The 27,752-nt window shown below is 44.0% G+C and overlaps 1 protein-coding gene across 3 annotated transcripts in view; it reads right to left on the bottom strand.

The window, feature by feature from the left end:
• Nucleotides 1–27,752, bottom strand: part of LOC121289594 (LIM domain-binding protein 1) — a 99,529-nt gene that overhangs the window by 63,267 nt on the left and 8,510 nt on the right. For 2 of the 3 annotated variants that reach the window (XM_041209183.1, XM_041209178.1), the window contains exon 3: nucleotides 9,909–10,076. In XM_041209183.1, the coding sequence (XP_041065117.1) occupies nucleotides 9,909–9,933 (25 nt within the window). In that variant the 5' untranslated portion in view covers nucleotides 9,934–10,076. Of the gene's footprint in view, nucleotides 1–9,908; nucleotides 10,152–27,752 lie in introns of those variants that run through there. The other variant, XM_041209179.1, reaches the window with a different exon arrangement.

Below are 27,752 nucleotides of genomic sequence, written 5' to 3'. Positions count from 1 at the left end.
AAATCTCTTGCACATCACCAACTTTCATGGCTGTACCATCAGCGGCCATGCCTTTGGCTACTGAGCCCTAAGCTCTGGAACTCCCTTCCTAAATGTAGCCACCTCTCAATCCTCCTTTGATACCTTCCTTAAAGCTATCTCTTTGACCAAGCTATTTTGTCAGCCCTCCTAGTATCTCCTACCCCAGTCCAGTCAGAGTCAAGAGGAGAGGAAATTGCAGAGATAAAGCGAGTTTGCAGAGTCAGATGTTTTCAGTTAAAAGGGAATGAAAACAGATGAGGACCAGTCTTCTACTTTAACAATAAACTCGGTACATGGTAGGAATCTATTTCACAAGAAGGTAGACTTTGGTGAGGCTGGTAGAGCTTTATTAATCTTTAATAAAGCTGTGTGTCCCTCATGGAGCATGTTGTGAAGGGTTGGATCCCTTTTGTTAAATATATAATGGCAGTGTGAAATTATTGATGTAGTGTGTTTTGATAAAGGGGCACTGGAGATAGACAATATGCAAAAGGATACAGAGACTCTCTAACACAACCTCACACCACAAAACCATTTCACCTAAAAATGACCGATTGGCAGTCTCCTCCATCCAGGTTTCTCCACAATTGTCTTTGGGATTCAGTTCGTTCCCCCCTCTTCGAGTCATGCCATAGTTCACTGTGTAGCTCCCTCGCCTCTGAATCAGAAGGTTGTGAGTTCAAGCCCCACTCCACAAACTTAAGCAAGTAATTCAGGCCAATGCTCCCAGTGTGGGGTTCAGCACTGTGGAGTTATCCGTCACTCGCATGAGGTGTTAAACTGAGGCCTCACCTGCTCTTTCAGGTGAAAGTAAAAGATTCCATGATACTGAGTAGAAGAAGAGCAGAGGTCAGAGGTGTTCTCACTGGCGTGCTGGACCAATGTTTAATTTACAATCCACATCACTAAAACAAATGATCTGGTTATTGTCACACTGCTGATTGTGGGAGCTTGCTATGCACAAATTAGCTGTTGTGTTTCCTACATTACAGTGACTACACTTCAAAAGGATTTCATTGGCTGTAAAAGCACAGCACAAGCCAGCAATAGGAAGCCACCATTCAACTCTTCCATTCAGTTGGATCATGGCTGATGTTCACCTCAGCTCCATTTTTCCACTGAGAGAATTTGTGAGTCTTTAGGAAAACTATGCATGTGCTCATGAGTCAAAAAAAAGGTAAAACTGAAAATTAGAAAAGAATAAGACGTTGGACGGAGAAAGAAAGAGAGAACAAGAGAACTTATGAACCTACGAATCAGGAGCAGGAGTAGGCCATTCGACCCCTTGGGTCCGCTCTGCCATTCAATAAGATCATAGCTGATCTGATTGTGGCCTCAACTCTACATACCGCCCGCCCCCAATAGGTGGGGGAACTTGGTGGAATGGGATACCAGGAAAAATGGAATTAAAAGGTTAAATATTATTGTCTTTAAATTGCATCCTACATATTTATTTTTATAGCATAAAACTAAATCTCCAATTCCTGGTGTTTGAGTGGCCAATTTGCGGTAATGAGAGTGTTTGTTTCAGGGTCACAGTGTGTAAGCAGAAAGTTGTAAAATAACGCTCAGTCCAAGGTGACTGAGGGCATCCCAGATTCTGGCACAGTATTAAGATGGCTCTTCATCAAACCTTTCTCTCCTCCTTTCTCCAAAGGCCTGCTCTCCAAAGGGAAGCTTTGCATTATTTGCACCGACAGAGTTACAGCGTCTGCATGCATGGGTACACACTTAACATCACAGTGCACGTATCAGAGTGTTTATCCTATGCTGGTCACAGGATCAAAATCCTGGAACTCACTTCCTAACAGCCTGTGGGTGTACCTACACCACATGGACTGCAGCGGTTCAAGAAGGCAGCTCACCACCATCTTCTCAAGGGCAATGAGGGATGGGCAATAAATGCCGGCCTACCCAGCGACGCTCACATCCCATGAACGAGTATGTTAAAAAAAAGGAAGATTAGCAAATACAAATCCATGTTTATCTCTGTGCATGTACGTGTGCCTGCCTATGTGTCCACCAACACTGTATTGTGCCTATATGTAGGTGGGCATGTATGAATGCACAAACGTGTATGTGTGCACAGGAGCGGGCAGATGGTGTATGCATATTTTTCTGTATGCTTTTATGATTGTGGGTGTGTACATATTTGTGTATATGTGAATACTCTGCCATCTACTGGGCAGTTTTGGAAGCTTCACCCAGGTGAACTGCTGAAGGGTGATCAGTGACACATATTGAATAGGCCCAATTGAACCCTGAATGCAATATGGAGGGATGAATGGAGAGAGAATGCACCCACAAGCTCTACCCATTTGCATCATGCGTTAAGCTGCCTAACCAGCAAATCTTGAGGGGACTACTGGAGGTTGCTCAGAAAATTGCCAAAGGTTTCTTAAAAGATTTTGCGGCCTCTTTTGTAGGGTCAAGGGAGAGCCAACAATAAAACTTCTACTGTGGGGCACCCCTGAGTAGGATGAGGGGCGGGGAGGGAAAGGCACAGGGAAGCCAGGGCCCCTGCCCTTGATCGGGATCCAACAGACAGGCTCCAGCTGGGTTATGAGATCCTCCTCTGTCTCCGGTAGTTAGCCTGCAGCCACTCACCATCATGCGCCAGGCGTGATCACACTGGCTGTTTGAGTGAGGTGTCCAGAGTGAGCCAAGGGAAGGAGGGAAAGAGAGAGAATCACAAAGAAAATCAGAGAGAAAAGAAAAGGACAAGAAGAGATCATTTAAAAAGGAAAATTGCAAAAATAATATTAAATATGTACAATCCACTTCAAACAAGTCTGTACTTTATCTGAAATTTATTAAGCTGTGGTTTAAATCTTCTTTATAAAATGCTAATGAAAAATTTTACATTGAATCCATCATGCACTTGGAGCTGCATTTTTTATTTGCTCTTGGGATATGGTGTTGTTGGTCAAGCCAGCATTTATTATCCGTCCCTAACTGCCCTAATTCAGACGGCATTTAAGATTTAAGGCCCATATTGCCACAGATTCGAACCCGGGTCCCTGGGGCATTACCCGGGATCTCTGGATTCCTTGTCCAGCGACAATACCACTACGCCAATGCCTGCCTTATCGCTTCTTGAAGTAATGCTGGCATCAACTTATTACTTCAAAAGTAATTAGTTGGATGTGAGATGAATTATTAATTCTCAGGGTGTGAGTATCCCTGATAAGGTATTTAATGTCTCTATACAGATGGGAATTGGCCTTCTTCTCGAACCACTGCAGGTTCAGTGCCCTGCTCCAGGGGGTAATTTAGAGTCAACCATGTTGGTGAGGGGACTGGAGTCACAAAAAGGCCAGACCAGGTAAGGATGGCAGGTTTCCTTCCCTAAAGGACATTAGTGAGCCAATTTAGGTTTTTTATGACAATCCCTCAGTTTCATGGTCACTTTTAATGGATAACAGGTTTTTTATTTCCAGCTTTTTAAAAAACAAATTTAAATGCTCAATAAGGTGATGGGATTGTGAACTTGTACCCTCAGGGTTATTAGTCTAGTAGTAGAACCCAATACACTTTCAGGCTCACTAATCCTGAAGACAAGACACAGTGCTGCATTAACATATTGTGTGCCAGGTGAAGGACATTTTCTTTTTTAGTTTTTGTCCTGAATTTGTTTTGTTGCACTAGGCCAATCATTGCTCTATCGTGCAACTGTCTGCTCTTGATTTGTGAGGCCAAAACATCAAATGGGTATTCAACTATTTAAAGCATCCCAGAATCAGGCAGGACAGAAGGAGGCCATTTGGCCCTTGATGCCTGTGTCAGCTCTCTGCAAGAGCTGTTTAGTTTAGTCCAACTTCTCCTGCTCTTTCCCCATAAGCCTGCAAATTAGTCCTCTTCAAGAACTCCTCACCCAATACACACACATACACTCACAGACACACATTCAGACACACACACTCACAAACATGTTCTCACACACACACTCACACACGCACACTCGCACACTCTCACACACAGACACACTCTCACACACAGACACACTCTCACACACAGACACACATGCTCTCAGACACACACACAATCAGCAAACAGGGAGCCGCACCATGAGGAGCCCCTGGATTGATTTTGTCCCTTCTCTATTCAGGAGTGGTTCAAATTTATGTGGAGCTCAAAACTCTCAATCTGACAATCTAGAACACACTAAACGGGATGGAGAAGGTTTCATTTTTTTGTTAGTACCCAAAACTCACTTGCACTTCCCAAGAATTTTAAAAAATTTCTTGCGGTCATATTTGTAAGAATTCTTTGCCATTCCAAGAATCAGCTCTGCAAATCCTGGGATTGTTGTTAAACAACCAGATTTGGCAGGGCTCTTTCTGATACAGACTTCCACCCTGCTACGACTGTTAAAATTTAAGAAAGGGAAGCATTTAATTAAAAAAAATAATTACTGCCAGTAATAGTGACAGCAGAAGAAACACTGGGAGCCCCTCACTAAGGATATGAGGAAAAGTCAAGGGGAGTGCTCTTGGGCACTGTGTTGGTGTTGTACACCTTCTGTATCCAATCATGGCATCACTACTCTCGGAAGGTTCATTCCCTAGCAGTCCCTCAAAGCAAGGAGGACGTTTGTCATAGAGCCCATGGCAAGAGTTTGCTCGTGGAGTCTTTTCACATGGGGAGGCTGTTACACTGCAGCTACTGCACGGTTCTGGCTGATCAGTAAGTTCTCCTGCTCTCACCAATTGCCATAGGTGTATCAGAAGGATTTAGAGGTTGACAACTGGTCATACCACGAACACACCCTCTGTGGCCATCAATTTCTGGGGTGGGTCTCGAACCCAGAGTTTCTGGCTCAGAGGTAGGGACACTACCAAATGCACCACAAGTCCTCTCGCTCTTTGAAGACCAAACAGCTGAAAATAGGAATGCCTCAGATATCAACCAGGGAGGTTCCACATCCTGAATTAACTGACCCAAGTTGGGAAGTATACTTCATGCTCACCTGAGAGGGCAGACAGGGCCTCTGATTAAGATCTCATCCAAAAGCCAGCACATCTAAACAGTGCAGCAGTCCCTCAGTGCTGCACTGGGAGTTTCAGCCTGGATTTTATATTCAAATCTCTGGAGTGAGATTTAAACCCCCACCCTTCTGACTCAGGGGCAAGAGAGCTACACAATGTGCCATGGCTGACAATTGCTTTCCAAGCTCACGTATAAAAAAATTTGAGCTTTTACTTCAGATGTCCAACATCCACAGCAATTTTTCTTCATCTAAAGAATAATTACCTTGGTGAGGCAGTAGAGAGCACTAGTGGAGCCATACCACAAGGATTGTCGGCACCAGAGAGTAAAAGGGTTCGGGTGATAAAAAAATGAAACCTGGGAACAGCCCAGATTGGGATATCCTGAGACATCTGGGTGTGAGGAGCAGAGAAAAATCCATGTTTTTACAGCATTTAAGAGGTAGTAACATATAGCCCATAATCCCATCAGCCTCCTCCCCAACTCATGTTATATTTTTTAATTTATTCATTTATGGGACGTGGGCATTGCTGGCAAGGCCGGCATTTATTGCCCTACCTTAATTGTTCTTGAGAACACGGTGGGTGAGCTGCCTTCTTGAATATGACTGAGTGACTTGCTAGGCCACTTCAGAGGGCGGTTAAGAATCAACCACATTGTGTGGCCCTGGAGTCACATATGGTCCAGATTGGTTAAGGATGGTAGATTTCCTTCCCTAAAGGACACTTCCCTAAAATGAACTAGATGAGGTTTTTAACAAGAATCTGGTATTGTCATGGTCACTAGATTTATTTAATTATTTGAATTTAAATTCCCCCAGCTGCTGTGGTGGGATTCGAACTCACATCTCTGGTTCACTTGTTTAGGCCTCTGGATTACTAATCCAGTAACATACAGCATGTGATAAAATATCTCTATGTTACCGTTAAATCCTCCATCTTCCATAAACTTCAACTCCAGCAGCAAATTCTGTTCACACTATATGTTCACCCCATCACTCATAAACCTCCACTGGCTCCCAACTCTCAAACTTCAAATACAAAATATTTCTCCCTATGGCCTCATTCCACCCCACTACTGTAGTCTCCCTCCGGCAGAGTCAAAACCATGGAAATTAAGAACTGTAGGAACCCCATCAACACACGCGCTGCAAGGGTTCACCAATACCTTTCTCAAGGGCAAACAAGGATGGGAAATAAATGCCAGCCTTGCTACATTCCAAGAATGAACTTAAAAATAAAATCCTCTCCTGCACCCTTCATTCATCTGAATCTGATCCCCTGTGTGCTCTCCATCCCCACTCCCCTATCCCAACCCTGGTAACAAAATCTTTGTTTTATTTTGTTCTTGGGATTTATCCATCCTTATGTACCCTGGCAACATGAATCATAGGGAATTTAGGCGGTATAGTGTACGGTCACAGATATTCTAACACTCACCAATTTTCGTTTGCCCAATACCTTCTTTATTCACTGACCTATGTTAGCTCTCAGCCTGGGAATGCCTTGATTTCTAAATTCTCAACCCTAACTCTGTAACTTGCTCCATCCCTACAAATCTTTGGGATTTCAGAGCCCCTTCAGTTCTGGCCTCTTGCGCCTCCCTGATCTTAATTGCTCCACCATTGGTGGCTGTACTTTCAGCTATCAGGGTTCCGAGCTATGGAATTCCCTCCCTCAGCCTCTCTGCTTCTTCAACATATTCTCCCCCTTTAAGATGCCTTGTAAAAGCTACTACTTTGAGCAATTTTTTGTCACCTGCTCTAATATCTCCATGACGCTCAATGTCAAATAATATTTGAAATTATCAAGGTACATCAATGTAAGCACAGGAACAGGCTATTCAGACCAATGGGTGTATGCCAGTGTTAATGCTCCACACAAACCTCCTCCTACCCCTCTTCACCTCACCCACCAACATATCCCTCTATTCCTTCTTCCATCCTGTGTTTACCCGGCTTCCCCTTAAATGAATCTACACTATTCACCTCAACCACTCCCTGTGATAGCAAGTTCCACACACTCAGCACTCTCTGGGTAAAGGCGGTTTCTTCTGAGTTCTCTTTTGGATTTATTAGTGACTATTTTATATTTATGGCCTCCTAGAAATGGAAATATTTTCTCTACATCTACCCTGTCAAACCCACTCAGTTATGGTATCATTCTTGTGAATCTGTTTACACCTTTGCAGTATCTCTATATTCTGTTTATAAAATGAAACCCAGAACCGAGTCCAGTAATGTTCCTGTGAAGCACCTTGTGATGCTTTACTATGTTCACGGTGTGACACACATTGAGGTTATTGTTGTAGGGGGTGGCAGGTTTCCATCCGCGGGGAACACAACTGAACTACTTGGCTTCTTTAACAGCAATCCGGCAGCTTTCCTTTCCATTCCATCTGGTAGCTGTCCATAAATTATCAGAATCATTCTTACTTCACTTTCGCCACTTTCAAAAGTGCAATTTGATCTCAGAATTGCCAGGTCAATACCATAATCACAAGAATAGCGAACCCACAATCGCCCACCTTGACTCTCTGGAATTCCCTATTCAAAGCCCTCCTCTCCACTTCTCTCTAGTATCAACCGTGGCTCCATGGGTAGCACTCATGTCTCTTGAGTCAGAGGTTGTGAGTTCAAGTCTGACTGCAGAGACTTAAGCACATAATCTAGGCTGACATTCCCAGTGCAGTACTGAGGGAGTGCTACATTGTCAGAGATGCTCTTTCTAAAATGCGCTTTAAACCAAGGCCCCATTCTTGCAGCTCAGATGGATGTAAAAGATCCCAGAACACTACTTTAAAGCACAGCGGGAAAGTTTTCCTGGCATCCTGGTCAATATTTATCCCTCAACTACATCACTACAAAACAGGTTATCAGTTCATTATCACATTGCTGTTCATGGGAGCTTGCTGTGGGCAAATAGGCTGCTCTGTTTCTGTTTCTTACATTAACAAAAGTAATTACATAGCAAAAGTATTTAATTGGCTGTAAAGTGCTTTGGGATGTACTGAAGGCCTGAAAGGCACTATAGAAATACAAGTTCTTTCTTACACACTTTAATATCCTTTACAAACTTCCTTAAACGTCTCTTTTGACCGATATTAGGCCATAAGATCATAAGACATAGGAGCAGAAATTAGGCCAATCAGCCCATAGAGTCTGCTCCGCCATTCAATCATGGCTGATAAGTTTCTCAACCCCATTCTCCCGCTTTCTCCCCATAACCTTTGATCCCCTTACCAATCAAGAACCTATCTATCTTGGTCTTAAATACACTCAATGACCTGGCCTCCACAGCCTTCTGTGGCAATGAATTCCATAGATTCACCACTCTGGCTAAAGAAGTTTCTCCTCATCTCTGTTCTAAAAGGTCTTCCCTTTACTCTGAGGCTGTGCCCTCGGGTCCTAGTCTCTCCTACTAATGGAAACATCTTCCCCACGTCCACTCTATCCAGTCCTTTCAGTATTCTGTAAGTTTCAATCAGATCCCCCCCTCATCCTTCTAATCTTCATCGAGTATAGACACAGAGCCCTCAAACGTTCCTCATATGTTAAGCCTTTCATTCCTGGGATCATTCTTGTGAACCTCCTCTGGACCGTCTCCAAGGCCAGAACATCCTTCCTGAGATACGGGGCCCAAAATTGCTCACAATATTCTAAACGTGGTCTGACCAGAGTCTTATAAAGCCTCAGCAGCACATCCCTGCTTTTATATTCTAGTCCTCTCGAAATAAATGTCAGTCAATATATCAGTTACCTTTACAAACTCCCCAACCAGAGCTCAGAATCCATATTCTTCTCTCATTTGATTCATTTTGTGAAGAGCCTTGGAATATTTTGTTCTTTACAGTAAGAAAAAAAACTCACATTTATAGACTCTTTCATGTAGTAAAATGTTCCAAGGCGTTTCACATAAGGAGATATTAGGACAGGTGATCAAAAGCTTGGTCAGGTAGGTTTTAAAGCGCATCCTGAGGGAGGAGAGAGATGTGGAGAAGTTGCTTAGGGCCCAGTAGATGAATGCACAGTCTCCAATGATGGGGAGCAAAGGGAATCAAAGATGCGCAAGAGACCAGAGTTGGAGGAGTATAGATATTTCAGAGGGCTGTCGGGCTGGAGGAGATTATAGAGATAATGAGGGGGTGAGGCCATGGAAGCATTTAAAAACAAGGTTGAGCAGGAAACAAGGCTGGTTTACTCCTTCACCAGCTCAGGGCCATTGAACACACCAGTAGGACTCTCGGAAGATAGGGAACCGAACCTGTAACGCTCTTCTGTAGGGCAAGGCACAACACCTCGAGCACCCGTGTTGTACAAGCTCGCGTAAAGCCCTGGGCCTAACACACCTTCTGTTCCCGAAACCTTACTGACTGTTTTATGAAAAAAGGGCAAATAAATATATACGTTATTTATCGGAATCAAACGGAGGGCAGGCATCACAGTTACAAAAGCAAACGAGAATTACCAGTCACATGATGCACTTTTGCGTAAGCAAGTGTAAAAGTTTACAGATGACGTGACTGCTAGGGGAAATTCTAAATCCTGCTTTTTTTTTGCGTTTTACAAGCTTACTAAATAAGCAATAACCACAAGTACAACATTCACATGTGTGTGCACGTAGAAATCTAAAATAAAACATTCATCCGACATCATTTTGTTACACACTGCGTGTGCTATTACAGGAAAAAAAAATCCTCGCAGATCAAATCTAAAATGGGTTCAACCACAAAAAAAAACACATTAAGGATCTTTTTCCCTCTCTCTGCTTCCACAGCTATGCCTGAACTGAAAATAATGTGGAGCCACAGGCCTCAACCCAGCCCCACATAAACCACACATTTCCACATCAATAAAGTTAATTGGTTAGCCATTAGTTACTGGAGTATACTGTACTCACCAGGACATGAGCAACCTCCTGACATTTTTCACATCTCTGAACTCCCTTCCTATATGTATATATGATTTTTTTTAAATCCTTTTTTTTCTCCTGATTGCAACAAGCAGACAGCCAGCCTCTCTCTACTTCATGGTGTCCTGTGTGTGTTGATGTCACGTACTGAAATCTCTGGGAAGGAGAAAAAAAAGAGAGAGAGGGACCATCAGAGAAACAGGAAGCAGAAATTATTCGTCCCTGAAAGGCGGAATGCCTCTACTCATTAATATGCAAATGCTAAATTCAGTGGGTGGAGTATATGTCTGGCAGGGTAACCCAGGAAACAAGAGATGGTAAAGCAACAACAAGCATGTGACCCAGATTTTCTCTCTCGCTCTCTCTAAAAGGTTGTTCAGGTTGTTTTCTGCACTGAAAAAACCCTGCTCCCATCAAATTCCTTTCGCCATCCATCATTGCCCTCTCAACAAGGAGAAACCTTAGCTCCTTTCAGCTAGATCAGTGGTGTTTATTCATCGAATAGAAGTCATTCACCTTCCCCCTCTCTACCCTGCTCCTCCTTCTCCCTCTCACCTCTCCCCCACTACTAGTCCAGGATCTGGGAGATGAGAATGTTAACCCTTTCTGAACCGTAGTCCAAAATAAGAAAAAATACTATTTTTTGTTCTCCTCTTTGCTTTGTCCAGAGAGGTCATACAGCACAAATTCAGTGAATAACTGCGCTGCCCACTGCTGTACTGGTAATAACAGACTGCAAGGTCCCATCCTTGATATCCCAGTTTGAGTTAAATAATGAAAGGCTTCCCTCAGTGGAATAGGAAGGAGAGAAATCAGCCTCCTTTCCTACTCCTTGGGGTTGTAACCCCTCCAGGGTCACCTGGAGTTCCCATGAATTGAAGATTAATCCCCAGGATACTGTTGCAAGTAAAAACCTAAGAGAAAAGTCATAAGGGTCTTAATAAAATTGTGAAATTTTTCATTTTTTTCAACACATTTGCTAATTTGTTATTAAAATCTTGGAAAATATGGGGGATATAGGCTGTTTGACAGACAACTATTGGATAACAAAAAGTCTATTCACTTTTGGCTGACTGTGGGAAGAGGGTGGACTGTGTAAGTGGACATATCAGGTGAATAATAATGGGACCATTGGGGGTCAGGATATGGTTGGAGGCAAGAGGTCATGTGATGAAGCCCCCATGGCTACGTCCAACCACAGTTGGAAGCCGTACTGCCGAAGGTCCATGTGTGGTCAGCCGTGGCCCAATCCAAGATTCAAGCACCAAAGTCGAAGCTCACACTTTGCTATTTAATATGATCCATAAACAAACCTCATGTGAGAGATAAGCTGATGCCCAAGGGAATACAATATAAACTGCTTTTGGTGCCATCGCTTTGAGGTGACTGAGAATCTCCCAAAGTTACAGGGAGAATCCCTAATGAAATTCTACCACCCTATTCATTGAAGGAGGAACATTGATCAGAACATTGGGAGAGTTCTCTGCTCTTCTTCAAATGGTGCCACAGGATTTTTGAGGTCCATGACAACAAACAAATGGGGTTATGTCCCATCCAAAGGATTGTAACTTCCAACAGCACCACCTCAGCTGAGGTTTGAGCTCAAGTTCTGGAGCTGGGTTTGATCCTACAATCACTAATGAGAGAGCTTCAGCTCACACAGAACTCTGTGTGTCTTCAACTTTGGCCTCATGTGCATTACTCACTTCCTTCATTCCACCATTGTAGCCATGCCCTCTTTTTGATAGATAATAATGACCTGGACTTTCAGATTCTCTTCTTGCAGGTGCCAGGCCCTAAGAGGGCATTGGCAACCATGAACCTCCATTGGGTCTGGCAGCATCGGCAGAGAAGAAAAGAGTTGACGTTTCGAGTCCTCATGACCCTTCAACAGAACTGTTGAAGGGTCATGAGGACTCGAAACGTCAACTCTTTTCTTCTCCGCCGATGCTGCCAGACCTGCTGAGTTTTTCCAGGTAATTCTGTTTTTGTTTTGGATTTCCAGCATCCGCAATTTTTTGTTTTTATGAACCTCCATTGGATTGGTCCATGATTATGCTTGGCAAAATACTGCAATGGTTTGCCATTGCCTTCTGCAGTATGGCTGACCAGGAAACTCTCCCACTCTTACCACCTGCCATCAGGTGTATTGGAAGGATTTACAGGCCGATAATCAGCTTGGTTGGTCAGGTTCTGAATGCACCTTCCGTGGCCATCAAGCCTCGGAGTGGGACTTGAACCCAGAGGTTCTGGCCCAGGGATAGGGAAGTTATCACTGCATCACAAGATTGCCATTTTGGACTTTCATACACAGGGCGTAATTTCTATTGATATGTAATTCAGAAATAAACAGTGAAGGGGAGAGTAACAGGCTTAAGGAGGACCCAGACAGACTGGTGAAATGGGGAGACACATGGAAGATCAAATTCAATGCAGGGAAGTGTGAACTTATTAATTTTGATAAGAAGAATGAGGATAGGCGATATAAACTAAATTTAAAGGGTTCAGGAACAAAAATGTATGTACACAAGTCTTTGAAGGTGGCAGGGCAGATTTTTTTTAATTATATTAATTCATGGGATGTGGGCATCACTGGCTGGGCCAGCATTTACTGCCCATCCCCAATTGCCCTTGAGAAGGTGGCGGTGAGCTGCCTTCTTGAACCACTGCAGTCCATGTGCTGTAGGTACACCCACAGTGCTGTTAGGGAGGGAGTTCCAGGTGGTGGTGTTCCCATCCAACTGCTGCCCTTGTCCATCTAAATGGGAGCGTTCGTGGGTTTGGAAGGTGCTGTCGAAGGTCGAGAAAGTGGTTAAAAAGTCACATAGGATTCTTGGTTTTACAAATAGAGGCATGGAGTACAAAAACACCAAAGTGATAATAAACGTTTATGAAACACTGGTTATGCCCCAACTATATTATTCTAATCAATTCTTGGTGCTAGACTTTAGAAAGGATGTCAAGGGTCCTTACAGAGGGTCCCGTCGAGATTTGCCGGAATGGTACTAGGAATGAGGGACTTCAATTACGTAGAGGAACTGGAGAAACTGAGTTTGTTCTCCTTAGAGCCGAGGTTAAGGGGAGATCTCTCAGAATTGTTCAAGATCATGAATGGTTTGATAGAGAAAGTAAGGGGAGAATGTTTCCAGTGGCACAAGGCTCAATAACCACATAACATAGATTAAGGTGATTGGCAAAAGAACCAGGGAGGAGGAAAAGACATTACCTATGATTGCGATGATCTGGAATGTGCTGACTGTAAGGGTGGTGGAATCAGATGCAGTAGTAACTTTCAAAAGGGAACTGGATAAATACTTGAAAAGGAAACATTTGCAGGGCTATGAGGGAAGAGCTGGGGGGAGGGTGGAACTAATTGCATAGTTCTACCAAAGAGCCAGCACAGGCACAATGGGCCGTTTGGCCGCCTCATATCCTGTATCATTCTGTAATTCTAAATCTGTATGGCTATTTACAAATTTACATTTAGACTGAATCTGGCACCTTACTGATCTGCTGGACTCATTATCATAACCAGCAATATCTGTATCTGCCAAGCTATTATGCAAAGTTAAACCAAGCTGCATCTGAGCACATCATGTGGTTGGCTTAAATCTCTCTGAAAAAGATAACCTTGCACTTCCATAGTACCTTTCATGACCTCAAGACTTTCCAAAAGCACTTTAAAACCAATGAAGTACTTTTGAAATGTAGTCACTGTTGTAATACAGGAAAGGCAGCAGCCAAATTATGCACAAAAAGATCCCACAGCAGCTACGTAATAGATGACTAGATAATCAGTTTCGGTGATATTGACTGGGGGGCTAAATATTGGGCAGAACACCAGGGAGACCTCCTCAGTATTACACTGGGATTATCACTCTAGGTTATGTGCTTGAGTCTCTGGAATGAGTCTTAAGGCCATAACCATCTGACTGGAAGGTGAGAGTGCTACTCATGGCTGACACCTTAAATTACAACAATGCAAGCAAGCAGTAGACATTGCTCACTTCAAGGAGGCACAGCGTGTCACCTTGTTGGTTAATGTGATCGCAGGGCTTGGATTCTAGTCTCTGCTTCACCCCTTCCCTCCTCAAACTTAAATGGTTGTTAATCATCTTCAGTCCTCCCTTCCTGCCAAGAGTTGAGGCATTTTTCTCAAGGTCAGATTCTTCATTCCAAACAAGACATTCCTAAGGATAATGGACCTTCAAGTAATTTTGCTCACGAACACAAGGAAAGTTCTGTTCAGACTGATTGCCTTGGGCAGACGGCCAGAACTGCATTACACAGTGGGAGGTCTCCATAAGACCAGGCATTACGTAACACACAAGGGAAAAAACATCCAGCAGCGGTACTGACTAAAACACTTAGCCACACAGGGAGCGGTGTGTGCTGAACAGTGTGTTACACAGAGAGGGTTGTGTATACTGAACAGTGTTAAACAGAGAGACCTGTGTATACTGAACAGTGTGTTACACAGCGACGGCTGTGTGTACTGAACAGTGTGTTACACAGAGAAATCTGTGTGTACTGAACAGTGTGTTAAGCAAGAGAGTTGTATGCACTGAATAGTGTGTTAAACATATCTGTGTACTGAACACAGTGTGTCAAACAGAGAGAGCTGTGTACTGAACAGTGTGTGACACAGGGAGAATTGTGTGTATTGAACAGTGTGTTAAACATAGCTGTGTACTGAACACAGTGTGTCAAACAGAGAGAGCTGTGTACTGAACAGAGTGTGACACAGGGAGAATTGTGTGTATTGAACAGTGTGTGAAACATAGCTGTGTACTGAACACAATGTATCAAACAGAGAGAGCTGTGTACTGAACAGTGTGTGACAAAGGGAGAATTGTGTGTATTGAACAGTGTGTTAAACATAGCTGTGTACTGAACACAGTGGCTGGAATTTTCCGGCACCATTGGCGTCAGGTGTCATGGTGGGCGGAGGGGAGAGCATTATGGTGAGAATGCCAAAAATTGGTTTTACGCCATCATGAAACCAGTTTACGATTATCCACTCCATCCATCTGACAGCATCTGTGGAGAGAGAAACAAGAGTTAACATTTTGAGTCTGTATGACCCTTCTCCAGAGCTAAATAGAAGTAGAAATGTGATTCTCCTCTACGTTGGGGAAACCAAACATTGACTGGGCGACCGCTTTGTGGAACACCCTCGGTCTGTCCGCAAGCATGACCCAGACCTTCCTGTCGCTTGCCATTTCAACACACCACCCTGCTCTCATGCCCACATGTCTGTCCTGGGCCTGCTGCAATGTTCCAGTGAAGCTCAACGCAAATGGAGGAACAGCACCTCATCTTCCAATTAAGCACTTCACAGCCTTCTGGACTTAACATTGAGTTCAACAACTTCAGATCATGAACTCTGTCCTCTATTCCCACCCCTTTTTAATCCTTCTTTAAAATTTACTTTTATATTTTATCTATTTATTTTTATTTTTAGTTATTTTTATTCATTTATCCACTGTTTTATCCCCCTTTTTATCCTTTTTTCTATCCTTTTTCCCCCAACTACCACCCCCTCTACCCACCCACCCCCACAAGGGCCACCTGTTACTTGTTCCATGTTGTTCTTTCACAGAGCGCTGACCCTTGTTCTGCTATTAACACATTCTGCTTTCTTACCTTTATGCCACTATCAGCACCTTCTTTAGCCCTTACCACTACCATTAACACTCCCTTTGTCTCTTTGTCCATGACGTCTTTGTCAATCTCTCCTTGGCCCCCACCTATCGCTGACCTTCTATCCAGCTTCACCTGCTCCATCCCCCTCAAACAGTATAAATTTCATCACATTTCTACTTCTTTTTAGCTCTGAAGAAGAGTCATGCGGACTCGAAATGTTAACTCTGTTTCTCTCTCCACAGATGCTGTCAGACCTGCTGAGTTTTTCCAGCATATTCAGTTTTTATTTCAGATTTCCAGCATCTGCAGTATTTTGCTTTTATCTGCGACATGACCGAGTCCAGAAGCTCTTCATCTGACTCGGAATCAGCAGATTTCTGGCTTCCAGCAGTACTCCTAGTGCCAGTGACCTGGGAAATCACTGCCACCGCCTACTATAGACCAGACAGGGCGATGTGCTCACCAGATTGTGACCCTGAGGCTACTCTAGAACTGGGTCCTACTGAGGTATGTGTCTGCGCTGGTGGAGGATGTGGGTGAGCGCTGTGGCGGGTCTTCAGTTAGGGTGTCACTAGATTCTTCTTCTGAGGTGCCTTCGGGGCTTAATTCAAGGACCTGGCTCGTGGACCCTCTCAACTGCTTCCCAGATGTGGCTGCAAAAGCAAGGAGAGATAATTAGTGCATGGCAGGGGATTGTGGAACAGGAGAACTCACACACAGTATGGTTGTCTGACGCATGTTGCACTGCTGGATCCTCACTTGGTATAGCACTGTCGACTTCACCGTCAGCACAGGAATGGTCCAGATCCTTGCCGGCCAGCTGGATGAATCCATCTTCAAAGCCTGTGAAGACTTTGATTTCAGGCATTCCTCCACCAGTCTGCGACCTCTCCCTTTTGTTGTGTGCCAGCTTGATCTGCATGAATGCACATGGAGAAAGTGTAAGCAGGACACCTGACAGACCAGATGATAAGGATGCCTGGCAGGTATGGGTGGTGATTGGTGCCATGGATGGGATGAGAACACAATCCATAGGGCAGATGAAGCAGAGATTGAATGGTGATGTCCATTGAACTGGCAGTGAGTGAGATCCCTGTAGTTGTGTGATGGGTTTGTGAGTGTGCGAGTTGAGAGTGATGAGAAGAGTGACTTACCCTGGCGGAACGGAGGAGATCATCCGTCCTCTTTCGACACCGGGTGGCTATCCTCTTTTGCAGGGCATTGGCGCTGACCCCTGCTGCCACTGCCCCCCATGCTGGATTGGTGACCTTGTTTGCTTGTCTTCTCCCACAGCGGGGGTAGAGGACTTCACGGCAGGCCTCCACAGTGTCCAGTAGGCCCCCGAGAGAGGCATCGCTAAATTTGAGGTCAGCATGTTTCCTCCCTTTGGCAGTCATGACTTTCCAACAGCTTCCAATGCCTGAGAGAGAGCTAGCTCTGCACAGGGGCGCCCTTTAAGTGTGGCGCCCGGATTACTGAAGGTAAAAGCAAAAAACTGCGGATGCTGGAAATCCAAAACAAAAATAAAAATATCTGGAAAAACTCAGCAGGTCTGGCAGCATCTGCAGAGAGGAACACAGTTAATGCTTCGAGTCCGTATGACTCATCAACAGAACTAAGGAAAAATAGAACAGAGGTGAAATATAAGCTGGTTTAAGGGGTGGGTGGGACAGGTAGAGCTGGATAGAGGGCCAGTGATAGGTGGTGATAACCAAAAGATGTCATAAGACAAAGAGATGTTGAAGGTGATGATATTATCTAAGGAATGTGCTAATTAAAGGTAGAAAGCAGGACAAGCAAGGTACAGATAGCCCTAGCGGGGGTGGGGTGGGGTGAGGGAATCGAAATAGGCTAAAAGGTAGAGATAAAACAATGGATGGAAATACATTTAAAAATAATGGAAATAGGTGGGAAAACAAAAATCTATATAAATTATTGGAAAAAAAAGGGGGGAGTGCAGATCGGGAAGGGGGTGGGGATGGAGGGGAGAGGTCATGATCTAAAATTGTTGAACTCAATATTCAGTCTGGAAGGCTGTAAAGTGCCTAGTCGGGAGATAAGGTGCTGTTCCTCCAGTTTGCGTTGAGCTTCACTGGAACAATGCAGCAGGCTAAGGACAGACATGTGGGCATGAGAGCAAGGTGGAGTGTTGAAATGGCAAGCGACAGGGAGGTCTGGGTCATGGTTGCGGACAGACTGAAGGTATTCTGCAAAGCGGTCACCCAGTCTGCGTTTGGTCTCTCCAATGTAGAGGAAACCGCATTGGTAGCAACGAACGCAGTAGACTAAATTGAGAGAAGTGCAAGTGAAATGCTGCTTAACTTGAATGGAGTGTTTGAGCCCTTGGACAGTGAGGATTACTTCCCCTCTCCTCACCGTCCAAGGGCCCAAACACTAGTGCATTCATTGCTCCCAATGTGGTTTCCTCTACATTGAAGAGACCAAACACAGACTGGGTGACCTCTTTGCAGAACACCTTCGGTCTGTCCGCAAACATGACCCAGACCTCCCTGTTGCTTGCCATTTTAACACTCCACCCTGCTCTCATGCACACATGTCCGTCTTTGGCCTGCTGCATTGTTCCAGTGAAGCTGAACGCAAGCTGGAGGAACAGCACCTCATCTTCCGACTAGGCACTTTACAGCCTTCCGGACTGAATATTGAGTTCAACAATTTTAGATCATGAACTCTCTCCTCCATCCCCACTCCCTTTCTGATCCCCCTCTTTTTTTCCCCAATAATTTATATAGATTTTTGTTTTCCCATCTATTTCCATTATTGTTAAACGTATTTCCATCCGTTGTTTTATCTCTACCTTTTAGCCTATTTCGATTCCTTCACCCCACCCCCGCTAAGGCTATCTGTACCTTGCTTGTCCTGCTTTCTACCTTTAATTAGCACATTCCTTAGACAATATCATCACCTTCAACACCTCTTTGTCCTTTTGCCTATGACATCTTTTGGTTATCCCCACCTATCACTGGCTCTCTACCCAGCTCTACCTGTCCCACTCCCCTCCTTAAACCAGCTTATATTTCACCTCTGTTCTATTTTTCCTTAGTTCTGTTGAAGAGTCATAAAGACTCGAAGCATTAACTGTGTTCCTCTCCGCAGATGCTGCCAGACCTGCTGAGTTTTTCCAGGTATTTTTATTTTTGTACTGAAGACCTGAGTTGACACCGGGGCAGGTGAATCAGTGGCTGCCCCACCCGTGACCCAGTGTGTTTCCTGGGAATGCATTATTAATGAGGAGGGATTCACCGGGAATGGGATGGTATGGTGTGAAAAGCTGCCATTGTGGCCAGAGGGTAAAACTTCCACTTTCCTGCCTGCTATTGCACTTTGTGCAAATCTGGAATGGTTCTGCCCAGTGTGTTAAACAGTGAGAACTGTGTGTGCTGAACAGCCTGCGACACAGGGATGTGTGTGTACTGAACAGTGTGTCAAACAGTGAGAAATTTGAGTACCAAACAGTATGTTAAACAGTGAGATGTGTGTACTGAACAGTACATTAAACAGTGAAAGCTTTTTGTATTGAACAGTACGTTAAAGTGAGAGCTGTGTGTACCGAACAGTGTGCTAAACAGTGAGATCTGTGTGTACTGAACAGTACATTAAACAGTGAGAGCTGTGTGTACTGAACAGTGTGTGACTCAGAGATCTGTGAGCATGAGAGAACTGGCGAGTGGGAGGGAGAAGTTGAGCAGGAGAGGTGACAAGGGTGAGAGAGGCATTGAGTGGGAGTGTCGGGGAGGTGTCTCACACACTGTTCAGTACAGACAGGTCCCTGTGCAACACACGGTACTGAACAGTGTGTGACACAAGAAACTGTCATCTGGGAAGCAGTGAGTGGGAAGTAGGCAGTGAGTGGGAGAGGTGGCAAGCATGAGAGAGGCATGAGCAGGAGTATCAGGAAGGGAAGCGATAAGTGGGAGGATGGTGAGCAGGAGAGAGGAGGCGAGGGGAAGGGTCAAGAAGGGAAGCAGCGAGCAGGAGGGTCAGCGAGCAGAGGGTGAGTGAGCAGGAGGGTTAGGAGGCGAATGGGAGAGTCAGTGAGTAGGAAGGCTCGGGAGCAGGAGAGCCGGCAAGCGGCAGAGAGGCGGTAATTGAGAAGGTCATTGAGTACAAGGGTCGGAGAGCAGGAGAAGCAGTGAGTGGAAGGTAAGTAGAAAGAGTTAGTAAGTTATTAAGAGGTAATAAGTTATTAAATACATTAGTAACTGTACACTGGGTGTACAAATCTGTTTACTTTTTACAATTTTATTTGTGTTTTATGTACCAAGATACCTTTTTGAAGAAATAAATCACGATGAATCAAAAAGTATTTTTAAAATTCTACTTGTGGCATGATAAAAAATTTCCAACATCCCAGCTGGCCCCCACTAGTATTCTAGAGAAAACTACTGGTTTAGAGGTTGAGAGTGGACCTAATCAAGGGCCGGGATTTTCCAGCCCCACTGTGGGGGCACCCACCATGGGGATGCGGTGGCCCAGCCAAATGTACATTGACTTGCGGGGGGACCAGACAATCCCGGTGGCGGTTGGGGCTGGAAATTCCCGCCCAATGTGTATAAAATGATAGGTGTGAATTTGGTAAATGTTATTTCATGCAAAGTGGGTAGAAATCTAGAATTCTCTTCCTAAAACATTATGGATACAGGGGACAAGTGGCACTTTCAATACCGAGGTTATTAGATTTTTGTTGGACTCATTTGAGTTTAGGTGCAGATCAGCCATCATCTAATTGAATGGCAGAACACGCTAAAGGGGCTGAATGGCCTCCTGTCCCTATGTGTGAACAATGCTGTACCTGTCCTGGGAATGTCTGATGAAACAATGTTGAGCAAGCATTATTATATACCTACCCGTGCTGCACCTGCCCTGGGAGTGTTTGATGGGGACAGTGTAGAGGGAGCTTTACTCTGTATCTAATCCTATGCTGTACCTGCCCTGGGAGTGTTTGATGGAAACAGTGTAGATGGAGATTTATTCTGTATCTAATCCTATGCTGTACCTGCCCTGGGAGTGTTTGATGGAAACAGTGTAGATGGAGATTTATTCTGTATTTATCCCTGTATTGTACCTGCTCTGGGAGTGGTTGATGGAGACAGTGTAAAGGGAGCTTTACTCCATATCTAACCCTGTGCTGTACCTTCCCTCGGAGTGTTTGATGTATTGTAAATATGATTCCTATAATACACTGTATAATAAAATGAGCCTTGGATAAGGTACATTTTGAGAATAAATCAACCAACTGCTTGCCCTTTCTCCAGGATGTGAGCTGGCCTCACACAGCCATTTACAAATGGAAAATGCTGATTGCAGCAGATTTGCCTCCTGCTGATCATACCCTGGAGGTGAGAGATTTATTATCACTCAGTTCCACGGGAATTTTCACCATCTCTGGGCCTGCTTATGCAGGAATTCCAGGGTTTGGGCTACACATCAGCCAAGAACAGTTTCTTGGGTTTTGTTAAAAAGAACTTGCATTTCTATAACATCTTTTTCAACCTCAGTCTGTTCAAAGTCCTTTACAGCCAAAGGCATCCTTATGAAATTAAGCCACTGTTGTGATATCATAAACACAGCAGCCAATTTGCACACAGCAAGCTCCCATTAACAGCAGTGTGATAATGATCAGATCATCTGTGTTTTGCCATGATGCTGGTTGGGGGATAAATACTGACCAAGACACCAGGTGCATTACATGGTCCTCTTTATGTATTGGCCCTGGGATCTTTTACATCACCAGAGACAGAAGAGGAGGTTTTGGTTGAACAATTTGTCCAAAAGGCTTCAGACAACACAGTGCTGCCTCAGTACTGCACAGGACTGTCAGCCTGGATCATGTCCTCAAGCCTCTTAATCTTGGGACTAATGACTTTCTGACTCAGAGACGAGAGAGCTACCCACTGAACCAAGGCTGACCCCATAATAACATAATATGTTTGCAGAGGTTTCATTGATTGCATTTATAGGAGGGAGACAGGCAAAAGTGGATTCCCAATCCTCCAGGATTGACTTGGAATCTCTAGGCTTGAAGGTCAATCTCCAGGACACTGCTGCAAACAAACCAGTGAATTTGTGCATTGCTATTGTCTGTGTTGCTGTCGGTGAATTTTGGCCTTAGCTTTTTATGTTTTTTGATCCTATTTTAGGGAACAAATTACTTGTTTGTTTAGATTTAATATGTTCTTCAGCTCTGCTCCTATAATTATTTCTCGCATTTTTGTATTTTATTGAACTGAGGGGTGTCCACAAATATCCCCATCCTCAATGATGGGGGAGCCCAGAACAACAGCGCAAAAGATAAGGCTGAAGCATTTGCTACAATCTTCAGCCAGAAGTTCCGAATGGATGACCTGTCTCGGCCTCCTCTGGAGGTCCCCAGCATCACAGATGCCAGTCTTCAACCAACTCACTTTACTCCATATGATATCAAGAAACAGCTGAAAGCATTGGATACTGCAAAGGCTATGGGCCCTGACAATATTCCAGCAATAGTACTGAAGATGTATGCTCCAGAACTAATCATGCTCCTAGTCAAGTTGTTCCAGCACAGCTACAACACTGGCATCTACCCGGCAATGTCAAAAAATGACCAGATATGCTCTGTCCACAAAAAGCAGGACAAATCCAACCCAACCAATTACCGCCTCATTAATCTATTCGCGATCATCAACAAATCGATGGAAGGGTCTTTGACAGTGCTATCAAGCAGCACTTACTCAGCAATAACCTGCTCACTGATGCTCAGTTTGGGTTCTACCAGGGTCACTCAGCTCCTGATCTCATTATAACCCGAATCCAAACATTGTCAAAAGAGCTGAACTCCAGAGGTGAGGTGAGAGTGAATGCCCTTGGTATTAAGGCAGCATTTGTTTGGGTGTAGTGTCAAAGAGCCGTAGACTAATGACCCTCTGAGAGAAGAAATTCCTCTTCATTTCCATCTTAAATGGGAGACCCCTTATTTTTAAATTGTGCCCCCTAATTCTGGATTTGCCCACAAGAGGAAACATTCTCTCAGCATCCATCCTGTCAAGCCCCCTCTGAATCTTAAGTTTCAATAAGATCACCTCTGAATTGTCGAAACTCCAATGAGTATAGGCTCAAACTGCCAACCTTTCCTCATCAGCCTAGTGAACCTTCTCTGAACTACTTTCAATGCAAGTGTATTCTTCCTTAAGTAAGGTGACCAAAACTGTAAACAGTGCTGCTGCAGATGCAGTCCCACCAATGCCCTGTACAGCTGTAGCAAGACTTCCGTACATTTATATTTCATACCCCTTGCATTAAAGGCCAATATTCATTTGCCTTCCTAATTACTTGCTGTATCTGCATGCTAACTGTTTTTCTGATTCATGTACAAGGGCACCCAGATCCCTCTGCACTGCAGCACCTCTCCATTGAAATCATATTCTGCTGTTCTATTCTTAATGACAAAGGGGACACCTCATTTTCCCACATTATACGTCTGCCAATTTTTGACCGCTCGCTTAACCTATTTATATCCCTTTGTAGACTCTTTGCATCCTCCTCACAATTTACTTTCCTACCTACCTTTGTATCATCAGCAAATTTGGTTTACAATGCAATCTATCACTTCATCCAAGTCATTATATAAATCGTAAATAGTTAAGGTTCCAGCACTGATCCCTGGGGCACTCTCCTAGTTACAGTTTGCCAACCTAAAAATGACCCATTTATCCCGACCCTGTTTCCTAATCGTTGGCCATTCCTCTATCCATGCTCACATATCACCCCCAATAATATGTGTTCTTATCTTGTGCAGTAACCTTTTATGTGGCATCTTATCGAATGCCTTTTTGAAATCGAAAATACACAATATTTACTGGGTTCCCCCTTTTCCATGCTGCTTGTTACATCCTCAAAGAACTCTAATAAATTTGTCAGACATGATTTCCCTTTCACAAAACCATGTTGATTCTGACCGGTTGTATTATGATTTTCTAAATGTCTTTCTATGACGTTCCTAATAATGGATTTTAGCATCTTCCCAATGATAGATGTTCTAACTGGTCTATGGTTTCCAGTTTTGCTTCTCCCTCCTTTCCTGAATAAGGGTGTTACATTTGCAGTTTTCCAAACTGCTGGGACCTTAAAGAATCTACAGATTTTGGAAGATTGCAACCAGTGCATCCACTATCTCAGTAGGCACTTCCTTCAAGATTCCAGGATTCAGATCATCAGGTCCAGGGCACTTCTCAGCCATTAGTCCCATATAGTCCTAGTACTTTTTCTCTCATGATTGTAATTGTTTCTCCCTTTTGCCTCATGATTTTTGACTATTTTTGGGATGTTTTCTGTGTCTTCTGTTATGACATACACAGGAGTGTTACACCCGACCACACAGCGTGTGTTGTCATAATATATATGGGGACATTATACACAGTAACTCACAGTCTATTGTTATAGTGCATGAGTGTTACACTCTCATTTAGAGATGTACTGATTTTACCCATCAGAGGTTTCTTCCTTATGCATGAAGCTCTCACTCTGTCCACCCTGAAGGTATAAGCTTGAACTTCATCAACTGGAAATTTTGGAAGAGCTGAGACAGTCTCCAATCTGTAACTATTTCCTCAGGCATGATAAAGCTAACTGGATATTGTGGAGAAAAACTCCTCTGATATTTGTTCCCAAGGGCGTTGCTGTCTCTAGACAAAATGCAGTTTGCTGTTCAGTGATCAACGAAAGGATAACAAAGCAAGAAACAATATGGTGCTGTCCTTCAAACCAATTGTTCCTCAGACTAGGCATAATACGCTCTGACATGGACTCCACCCAACCCATTGGATGTTTCTCTCTGCTTGAGCAGATAATTAACCAAGCACACAAATTAAGTTTCATTTTACGCCTTGAATCAGTCTGATGTCTTAATGATTGCATCATCTCAGGAACCCCCAGCCTTTGTATATAATCTATTCAAGGTGGGGACTGAACATATGCTGTTGGATTGAAATGCCTTCATTCACTTTTAAAACCTGCACTGAAATCCTGCCCAGTTTAGGAAATTAATTTAAAGCCAGTCCTGTGACGTCCAACTTTGGAATGTCTTCCAAACTTTATACTATTTCCCATGTCACTCCCCCATCTCCCAGCTAGAGTGGGTTTGTCCTTATACAACCTGTGCGTTAGTTATTTGTAATGCGAAATGAATTGTGTTCCACTGTTACCTTCCAGACAGCCCGATCTCAGAGCGCAATGTTGTACTGAGGAACACGCCATTAGATCCAACCTCCACTCATCACTCTGGCTCGGTGTTACCAGAGAGCAAAATCATTCCTTTGTTTCCCTAGTCACCATTTTTGATCCAATGTTCTTCATTTTATGATGCTGCAAATTTGGCCAATGACTGTTAAAATTCCCAACTCCCATTCTCCCCAAATGCCAACCTATTGGTGTTTGGCATGATACCAATTCACACGTTAAAAATCTCACCAATCCTCTCTTGCTTTTCAAAGGACCATTTCTTCCTCTATGCTACTGCAACAGCTGACAACAACTTACATTTTTCACACCTTTCACATAATAAAATGTCCCAAGGCATTTCAAAGCAGCAATTATCAAAACAAATTTTGACACTCAGCCGCACAAGGAGACATTAAGACAAATCACCAAAAATCTTGTTCAAAGAGGCAGGTTTTAAGGAGTGCCTTAAAGAAGAGGAAGGTGGAGAGAAGGAGCAGTTTAGGAAGGGAAGTCCAGAGTTTAGGCCTCTGGAAACCCAAGGTACAGCTGCCAATAGTGGCTAACTGCAATTTCAGAAGAGCATAAAGGTTGGACCGGCTAGGCTTGTATCCATCGGAGTTTAAAAGAGTAAGAGGCAACTTGATTGATACACATAAGATTTTGAGGGGTCTTGACACAGTGGATGTGAAAAGGATAAAAGCAAAATGCTGCGGATGCTGGAAATCTGAAACAAAAACAAAAATTGCTGGAAAAACTCAGCAAGTCTGACAGCATCTGTGGAGAGGAAGACAGAGTTAACGTTTCGAGTCCGTATGACTCTTCATCAGAACTAAAGAGAAATAGAAATGTGGTGTATTATAAGCTGTTTAAGGGGGCTGGGACAGGTGGAGCTGGATAGAGGGCCAGTGATAGGTGGAGGCAAAGGAGAGATTGCCAAAGATGTCATAAACAAAAGGTCAAAGGGGTGTTGATGGTGGTGATATTAGCTAAAGGTTGTGCTAATGGTGACAATAAGGGTAGAAAGCAGGATGAGCAAGTGGCAGATGGCCTTCGTGGGGGTGAGGTGGGGGGAAGGGATCGAATTTGGCTAAAAGGTGGAGATAAAACAATGGATGGAAATAAATTTTAAAAATAATAGCAATAGGTGGGAAAAGAAAAAATATATAAATATATAAATATAATAATTATTAGAAAAAAGGGGATCAAAAAATGGGTGAGTATGGAGGAAGGAGTTCATTATCTGAAGTTGTTGAACTCAATGTTAAGTCCGGAGGGCTGTAAAGTGCCTATTCGGAAGATGAGGTGCTGTTCCTCTAGTTTGTGTTGAGCTTCACTGGAACATTGCAGCAGGCCAAGGATAGACATGTGGGCATGAGAGCAGGGTGATGTGATGAAATGGCAAGCGACAGGAAGGTCTGGATTATGCTTGCGGACTGACTGAAGCTGTTCTGCAAAGCAGTCACCCAGTCTGCGTTTGGTCTCTACAATGTAGAGGAAACTGCATAGGGAGCAGCGAATGCAGTTGGGTAAATTGAGGGAAGTGCAAGCAAAGTGCTACTTCACTTGAAAGGAGTGTTTGGGCCCTTGGATGATGAGGAGGGGAGAAGTAAAGAGGCAGGTGCTGCACCTTCTGCGGTTGCATGGGAAGGTGCCGTGGGAGGGGGTTGATGGAGGAGTGGGCGAGGGTGTCCCGGAGGGAACGGTCCCTACGGAATGCCGACGGGGGGGTAAAGGGAAGATGTGTTTGGTGGTGGTATCATGCTGGAGCTGGAAATGGCAGAGGATGATGAGGACAAGGGGAACCTTATCATGGTTCTGAGAGGGAGAGGAAGGTGTGAGGGCGGATGCGCGGGAGATGTGCCGGAGACGGTTGAGGACCCTGTCAAGCACAGTGGGTGGAAAATCTCGGTTAAGGAAGAAGGAAGACATGTCAGAAGTCTTAGGAAAGTGGCATCATCGAAACAGATGCGACGGAGGCGAAGGAACTGAGAGAATGGGATGGAGTCCTGACAGGAAGCGGGGAGTGAGGAGCTGTAGTCGAGGTAGATGTGGGAGTTGGTGGGCTTGTAATGAATATTGGTGGATCACCAGAAATTGAGGCAGAGAGGTCAAGGAAGGGAAGGGAAGTGTCAGTGGTGGACCATCTGAAAGTGATGGAGGGGTGGAATTTGGAAGCAAAATTAATAATTTTTTCCAGGTCCAGCTGAGAGCATGAAGAGGATGTGAAAAGGATGTGTCCCCTTGCAGGAGAATCTAGAACTAGGGGTCACTGTTTAAAAATAAAGCGTTGCCCATTTAGGACAGAGATGAGGAGAAATTGTTTCTCTCAGAGGGTCGTGAGTCTTTGGGACTCTCTTCCTCAGAAGATGGTGGAAGCAGAGTCTTTGAAAATTTTTAAGGCAGAGCGAAATAGATTATTCATAAGAAAGTGGGGAAAGGTTATTAGGAGTAGGTGGGAACGTGGAGTTGAGTTACAATCAGATCAGCCATGATCTCATTGAATGACAGAGCAGGCTTAAAGGGTTGAGTGGCCTACTCCTGCCCCTAATTCACATGTTCATATGGATTTCCTTCCAGTACTGTGGACAGCCCCACTTCTGTGTTGTGTTCACCAACCTAGGCAGAAAGAAAAATTGAGAGGGAGGTGATGAATGAGTGGGCAAGTGAAACTGCCCTTAGTTGTGACTTCCCCATGCTGGAATGCCTTTCCATATTAGACTAACTATCTGCGTCATCTTTTACATAATGAACTTGTAGTCAGTAGATGTAAAACAATTAATCAGCCAAAGTTAGTTGTTTCCTACAGCACAAAAGTGACTACAGAGAACTTCATTGCCTGTAAAGCACTTTGAGACATCTGGTGGTTATGAAAAGTGCTTTATAAATGCAAGTCTTTATTTTCTTTAAGATGACAACAGGCTTGGGGTTTAAAAGCTTTTGGGCTGTATAAGGAAGGAGAGGCTTAAGTGAGGA

This window comes from Carcharodon carcharias, chromosome 17 (assembly GCF_017639515.1).
Source record: "Carcharodon carcharias isolate sCarCar2 chromosome 17, sCarCar2.pri, whole genome shotgun sequence".
Taxonomy (NCBI): Eukaryota; Metazoa; Chordata; class Chondrichthyes; order Lamniformes; family Lamnidae; genus Carcharodon; species Carcharodon carcharias.
The sequence above is the reverse complement of the archived record's forward strand: the minus strand, read 5'-3'. Positions and strand labels throughout refer to the sequence as shown.